This window comes from Balaenoptera musculus, chromosome 15 (assembly GCF_009873245.2).
Source record: "Balaenoptera musculus isolate JJ_BM4_2016_0621 chromosome 15, mBalMus1.pri.v3, whole genome shotgun sequence".
In the NCBI taxonomy this organism is placed as follows: domain Eukaryota; kingdom Metazoa; phylum Chordata; class Mammalia; order Artiodactyla; family Balaenopteridae; genus Balaenoptera; species Balaenoptera musculus.
In genome coordinates this window covers 11,769,682-11,776,931 of record NC_045799.1, presented here as the reverse complement: position 1 = coordinate 11,776,931, position 7,250 = coordinate 11,769,682, and the positions used below count along the sequence as shown (strand labels likewise).

The 7,250-nt window shown below is 45.9% G+C and overlaps 1 protein-coding gene across 3 annotated transcripts in view; it reads right to left on the bottom strand.

Annotated features, from left to right (window-relative positions):
- Positions 1–3,608: 3,608 nt before the first annotated feature.
- B4GALT5 (beta-1,4-galactosyltransferase 5) overlaps positions 3,609–7,250 on the bottom strand; it is a 78,394-nt gene continuing 74,752 nt past the window's right edge. For all 3 annotated transcript variants that reach the window (XM_036826846.1, XM_036826847.1, XM_036826848.1), the window contains 2 exons: positions 5,166–5,267; positions 3,609–4,237 (listed from right to left, as the gene is read on the bottom strand). In XM_036826846.1, the coding sequence (XP_036682741.1) occupies positions 4,090–4,237; positions 5,166–5,267 (250 nt within the window). In that variant the 3' untranslated portion in view covers positions 3,609–4,089. The remainder of the gene's footprint in view (positions 4,238–5,165; positions 5,268–7,250) is intronic.

Genomic DNA, 7,250 nt, shown 5'->3' with positions numbered 1-7,250 from the left:
TCCAGTGCCCTCATCTCATGAAAATGGCCTTGCCATCCACACAAGTGGCAAAGCTAGAAGCTTAGTGGATTCCTCCATCCCAAGAGCAATCCACGTCCAGGTCTTGTATTACGTCAGCAACCCTCCATCTCCTCTCCTCCGTCCTGCACACCACGCCCCACCATGACTGCATTCACCTACCTGGTCCTCCTACTCCTTCGTTTCTCTACAATCCGCCATTCTCCCTGCAGCCAGAGGCCTCTGTTCAAATTACTCTCAACTCACATCACACACAGCCCCACCTCCTGGAAGCGCTTGAATCCACTGCTCTAAACATAAAACCCGAAAGCTTTATCTTGGCTCACAGGGCCCTGCACTGCAAGGTCCAGCCCCGTCCGCCTCCCCAGCCTAACACTGCCCGCTGCGCCCCTTCGCCCTTTCTGCTCCCGCCTTACCGGCTTTCTGTTCCCGCAGCTCCCGGGGTACCCTGTTCATCTCCCCTCAGCTCACCCACCGCACCTCAGGGACGCCTTCCCTACCGTGCACTCATGGTCCGTAGTCACCCCTTTATAGCACTTACCGTGGTTGTAGTTAAATCATACCCTCCATCTGGGAGTGCAGGAGGAGAAGAGGATATTAAGCTTTATGAAGCCACTGACCCTTTATTATTTTGCTAATCATTATATCCCTAGCACCTGGGCACAGAACTTTCCACGCAATAAATATTAGTGAGCAGTGAACATTCAACAAAAAGAAGCTACGATTATACTCCACGCAGTATCAGGCAGACGGCAAACTCTGGACTGGCCCCAGAGGACCTTCTGGAGGCAAACTCCCTCACCCCACCCCTTGCCCAGGTGTCTTATTCGACTTGATGGGCATCGCCTGGGCCAGTTCTTGAACGAAAACCCAAGTGTGGGCGGATGCCTGGTAGCACGGTGGGATTCGATGCTTTGGCTACATGAGCAGCGTTTTTCACTCAACTGGTCTGACTGCAGGGCTCGGGCTGGCAGTATTGCTCTCAGGACCACCTGGAGGTCAGCCCGGCAAACTGGAAGCCAAGGCTCTAAGAAGTCAAACTGTTCCAGACAAAGACAGACGACCACCAAGGTTTGGTTCTTGAATATGTATTTTTTACTGAAAAAATCATTCATAAATTAACATACAAAAATGTACAAACACATGAGTAAATAATGTAATGACAAAGGACTATTTTTTGTGAAAAGTGTTTTTTAAAACATCTTTAGATTTCAGTGCAAAAATATACCCCTGGCACCTCTTAAAACATAAGAGCAAGCTCAAAAAACTCGTAGTGATGGAAGTAAGCGAGCTACGTTCAATGTAATGGTCATCGGTGAGTGGATACAATCAGTACGTATGCTGTTGCTTAGCTCTTCATGTCTGTGGTAGAGAGGCTATCACAAGAGGCCCTGCAACGTCACAATGAATAGTTTTGCTGATAACCACCCCCCGCCCCCCAAAACAAAACAGCGTGAAAGGAAAACTTCTTCCTATACGCAGCAATCAAAAGACAAGACTGATTTAAGGGGTCATTCATTGGTAGCCTTAAAGAATTTCAGCTGTCAAAATATATGCAAGGTCACATTTGGTTCTTATTGTTCTTTTTTTCTTAACATGAGAATTTCACACTATTAACAGAACACAGGCCTGGCTGTGTTTTTAACTTTTACCTTTCCCCACACGATACTCAGCTTGGTGGATAAATGACTTAACAGTGCACAGCAAGAGTTTTCACACGAATAAAACAAACTCACATATGACTGCAAGATGATTTAAATGACCCTACTTCGAGCCGTGGAAAGAGACTTTTCCTTTTGTCCTCAAATCAGCATTTTCTTTTTCAAATCAGGTGTTAGCCTTTTGCCAGCATTTTGTTCTTGATGGTAAATGTGTTAATGAAAGGCTTCAAACAATATCATTTTACAACGCTGCCGAGTGTACACGAGCCATTCTTGACCAAGAATCAGTCTGTCCTGGCAAATTCTTCCAAATGACATCATAATTTTGTCACACTGAAAGCAGCTCACAGCCCTCAGAGAGAGAAGAGGCCAGGCCAGCCCAGAGGCCTGGGGGTGCGCAAAGGAAGGGGGGGAAAGAAATCTTTATTGCTTTATGCACCATACATCAAAGGAAAGCCAAAAGAACTTCTGTGTGTCATGTTCCTCGTGAAGGTCTTTTTAAGCAAGAAATGCTCAAAACTCTTTTAAAACATTATGATACAACTACCAGCGTGTTCAAGGGCAGGAACCTGCTCTCTCATATGAGCCGGTAAGAGCTTTGCAATGCAGTTTATTTTCTAAATAGCATTCTCCTCTTCGAAAGAACAAAAACACAACAAAAAAACAAGGCCTGGCCAATCACTCCCACAGCCTGTGGGGATCATACGTCCATGGAACCAACACACGCAATGGAAGAAACCCCAACCCACGTGTATATACACAAATACAGCCTCTACACACATCCATGTAAACCATGAAAATTAAGGAAGTTGAAGGCAAACAAGGCAATTAAAAAAAACATGAAGTACACTTCAGAAAGTACTCCTAATAATGATATATAAATATGTTTTATGGAAAAGGAGGGGAAAAACCTGGCATTTTTCAGAATTCTGCAGAAGCCAAAGGGGACTATGAGATGAGGGATTTGGCTCAGGCGAAAACAGAAAGGCACAAATTCACATGTGATTTAGAGTCTGACTTCAAAAAGCACACGGGGGCGTGAATGGAGCACTTGGGCTCCTGCGGCCGTCCGGCAGCTTTGTTAGTCTAACCCAAAGCTTGGATTTGGTCTAACCTGGATCCCAGCTGACCCATAGCACACGAGTGTCACCTGCTCCCTGGCTGAATTCTTCATAATTCAGTTGCTCATTATTCTATGTCTTAGTTAATAGTGTTAACGACAAATCTTTCCAGAAACCAAAAAGGGAAATATTCAAAGGAATCGTTGAAGCTGGTTGGTAATTTAGGCACAGACTTCAGAAACTGTGGCCAAGTTCCATAAGAGCAAGCCAAAGAAAGAGAGAGAGAGAGACGGAAGTAGGAAAAACCAACACCCACACTCTCTCTTTATGATGATGAAAGGACAAGACAGAAAGTCCAGAGATCCAGGGGTGTGTGCACAGTGGGCCCACCAGAGGGGTTTGCTTCAAGCGGGGGAGCAGTTCTAACACGGCAGCTTCTTGTTCAGCACAAGGCTGGGATGAGAGTGGACGTGCCCAGCAGGGAAGAGAATCCAGAGCCAAAGTCGGGAGCAAGACTTTTGGAAAAGGGAACGGGAGGGGGGCACAAGAAGTTAGCTACCGGTGATAAAGACTGGACTGTTTTGCTCTTTTGTGACATGCCCTATAACCACTCCCTTCCAGAGTGACAGCAATTTGGGAGATGATGTTATTCCATTTTAGGTGAGTTCCTGCATCTGCCAAACAAATACGGGATCTAATGTATAAACCCTCGGTTTGAATTGGAGCCAGCTAGAAAATTAAATTTAAAAAAGGCATTTTACATGGCTTATTTACAATTATACTTCTTCAAGAAGTGATTGTTATATGTCTATTTATCTTCCCCAATCCCTCCCCCCTCCCCCCTCAACCCCCACCCAAAGCAGGTAAATTTTTTTTTTTTTTTTAATGAAACCAAAGAGAACACCAGAGACGTAGAAGAATGGTTGTGTGGAGTTTCCTTTGCTCTTCCTAAAACACAGCTGCCCTGTGGTGGGTCTGCCTCTTTCCTCTGAAGGCCAAGAAGCTCCCAAGGCCATTCGTGGCGGGATGGTGGCGGGTCACAGTTCCGGTTCTGGAGATTGTGGAGGAGATGGGACGTCAGGGCAGAAGATGGGGGAGAAGAGCAGCAGGACAGACGTGTCTTGTGAAAAGAGAAAGTCAGTTCCCGGCTGACTCCCTCAAGCCCAGTGGGTCCAAACGGTGAAGGCGTTATGTGCGTGTGCTCTGTTCACATTTTTTCCTTGAACCCTGTGATCCCTCACGGATCCACACTGGATTTCTGTTTTCTTCCTCTGCGGAGCCCCGAGACATGTCGTCAGGCTGCTTTCTTGGGGGCGGTGGGTGAAGCAAACATATATTCTCCCCTCGTCTCAGTACTCAGTCACCTGAGCCAGCTCGGGTGTCAAATTGACGGTAATGTTTTTATACAAGGCGTCGTATGTGATGTTTGCAAAGTAGTTCAAGTTGTTGAGGCCGTCCAGCCCTTGCCGTTCTTTGGACTTCCTCAGCAATGCATACCTGTTAGGCAGAGAACAGAGGGGTGGCTCTGAGCGAGGGTCCAAGCTCCTCACGGCACGGACGGAGCAGGGCAGACCACAGGTGGCGGCACAACCCAAAGCGATGCTCCTGGCCCACATGGCGGGTGACTGGCCGTTCAGCTCCTCCAGGCTACACGTCGTCATTAGAATTAGAAACACGTCCTATTTCACGCGAGGTGTTTTACTTACAGCATTATTTCATTTAACGTGCCGGCCCCTTCGCAGATGAGGCAACCAAGGCTCTCAATACTAAATGGCTTGCCCAAGACCACAGAGGGGGGAAGTGGGAGGTAAGCTGTTAGACATGCGGGATGAGAAAGTTCAGTCTGTATTCAGTGCCTGCTTACTCCCATGAAAAGAGAGTTCACGCAGCCAGATCGACTGTCTAGAGAATACTGCTCCCCACTACCAGCAAAAGACAGAAAGAGCCACTCCGCCCACATGCCCCGCTCAGTCCGATCTGGAATTTCCTTATTGAACGTACAGAGGGTCATAAAGCAGCTGCAACCACACAAACAGAAGCTGAGGGACACCCTTCCAGAACCAGAGCTTGCAGAGAGGGTGCCAAACTTTTTGTCATGTGACTGTGAGTTACACAGAAACCTTTACCTGAGTGGATTCTTCCCCATCTCCCTGAAGGCTACAGAGGAGACGACAAAGCTTAAGACACAGAATGAGTGATTTCCTTAAAAGATCTTACTATCAAAAATTTTCACCAATGGTATGATTTTGCCCCCAAACGCCTGCCTCACACTTAAATTAAAATATATACAGGAACTCTAAAACAGCTGTCCGAACAAGACCTTGGAGGGGGTGGGGAGCAAGACAAGGGGCTGTAATGCTCGGGGACACCTGGAAATGCGAAGTATACAGGATATTTGTACAAGGAATAAATAAACTGCACCAACCTTCCAAGAAACTGGACTTCTCCTCGGTGGTGATGAGGAATGGACTTGTACTTCCCTGTGTCACCTTCCGGCCGACTCACAGAATAGCCTGCATTCTGTACTCTGTCCAAGACAAAGAGGATGGGCTTTTGGGTAAAATGATCAAGTCCCATAGGTGACCAAACCTATCCTTAGGCTGAAGAACCCCAAGTTGAACAACAGAACTTCTGCATCTAAATATTCATATTGCTTCCCCTATGGATAAGTTCACGGTTTTAGAAAAGAAGTCTACAATACAAAAACGTTTTGAAGAAGGAAAGAAATTTGAAATTCAAAAAGAAATTAAAAATTCTTCAGGTTTGAGACAGGGTCTCAGTGACAGGTACAACCACACTCCCTCTGGGCCGGCTTGTTTGGGTCCTATCAAAAACATGTTCTCCCCAGGGGGCACACCTGTCCTTCCATGACCTACTACAGAGCAAGTCAGCAAAGTCAGAGCCACAGTGTGTTCCCCCTAGAGAGACCTTATGTCTCCGCCCACCTCCCCAATCACCAGGGAGATGAACTAACTTATATGATGTCCTCCGATATAGATGTAAAACTTCACAATTTATGAAAAGTCACTATGAGGGAAGAAGAATTTAGAGGAGGTGTTCAGGATATTTATTCTTAATATGATAAATATAAGATTTCCCAGGCTGGGTTTACTGGAAACTTGATAGGACCCCAAGAAATACTCAATACATGGGGTAGACTCTGGATATCTATGCGATATTTATGATCATTTTCATATTTCAACATCCTCCTCGACTCCAAATTATACTCTCATTTTGATATATAGTCAGCCCTCAGTCTCTGGGTGGGGGACTGGTTCCAGCACCGGGCCCACAGATATTAAAATCTGTGGATGCTCGAGTCCCTTATGTAAAATGGCATAGTATCTGCATATAATCCACACACATCCTCCAGGATACCTTAAACCAAATCTAGCTTACTTATAATACCTAATACAATGCTATGTAAATAGGTGCCAGCATGTGGCAAATCCAAGTATTGCGTTTTGGAACTTCCTGGAATTTTTTTTTTTAATATTTTCATTCCGCAGTTGGTTGAATCCTCAACTTCAGAACCCATGGGTACGGAGGGCCGACTGTGTGAAGATGTGTTCTCACTCTCATTTGATAAATATGTATGAAATGCCTACTGTGTGTTTGGAATTGTGCGGGGCGCTGGGTAAAACCAGCTGTAGGTTCCTGCACTGAGGGGCTCCTTGCTGAGCTGAGGAAAGAGCAAGATGAGAGTTATGACAGATATCCTGGGGGAGCGCAACTGGATTCAAAAACCAGTCAAACCAGTTAAATGTCTGGAAAAGCTGTTCATCCTCACTAGGTTCCTAAGAAACCCAAGTTAAAAAGATGAGATGCCACTTCTACCTAACAGGCTGAGAAAGAACTGCCTGGAGCTGCTTTGCCTAACAGCAGCCACAAGCCACATGGAGCTACTAGAGCCGAAACACGGCACACATTTAAAAGGTTGTTCACATCCAATGTTGCTGGTGGTGTGAGAAAATTTGTACACTAATGCGCTGTTGGTCAGAATATTTTTGCAATCTTTTCTGGAGGAAAATGTGACAATAACTATCAAAGATAGTTAAATTTAAAAGTGCATTTACTTCTTGGGACTTCCCTGCTGGCGCAGTGGTTAAGAATCTGCCTGCCAATGCAGGGGACATAGGTTCGAGCCCTGGTCCAGGAAGATCCCCCATGCCGCGGAGCAACTAAGCCCGTGTGCCACAGCTACTGAGCCTGCGCTCTATAGCCCGCAAGCCACAAGTACTGAGCCCGCATGCCACAACTACTGAAGCCCGTGTGCCTAGAGCCCGTGCTCCACAACAAGAGAAGCCACCGCAGTGTGAAGTCCTCGCACCGCATCAAAGAGTAGTTCCTGCTCGCTGCAACTAGAGAGAGCCCACGCACAGCAACAAAGACCCAATGCAGCCAAAAATAAATTAATTAATAAAAAAAATTTTTAAATAAAAAAAAAAAGTGCATTTACTTCTTGACTCTGCAGTTCTGCAACTAGGAATTTAATCTAAAGATATATTCA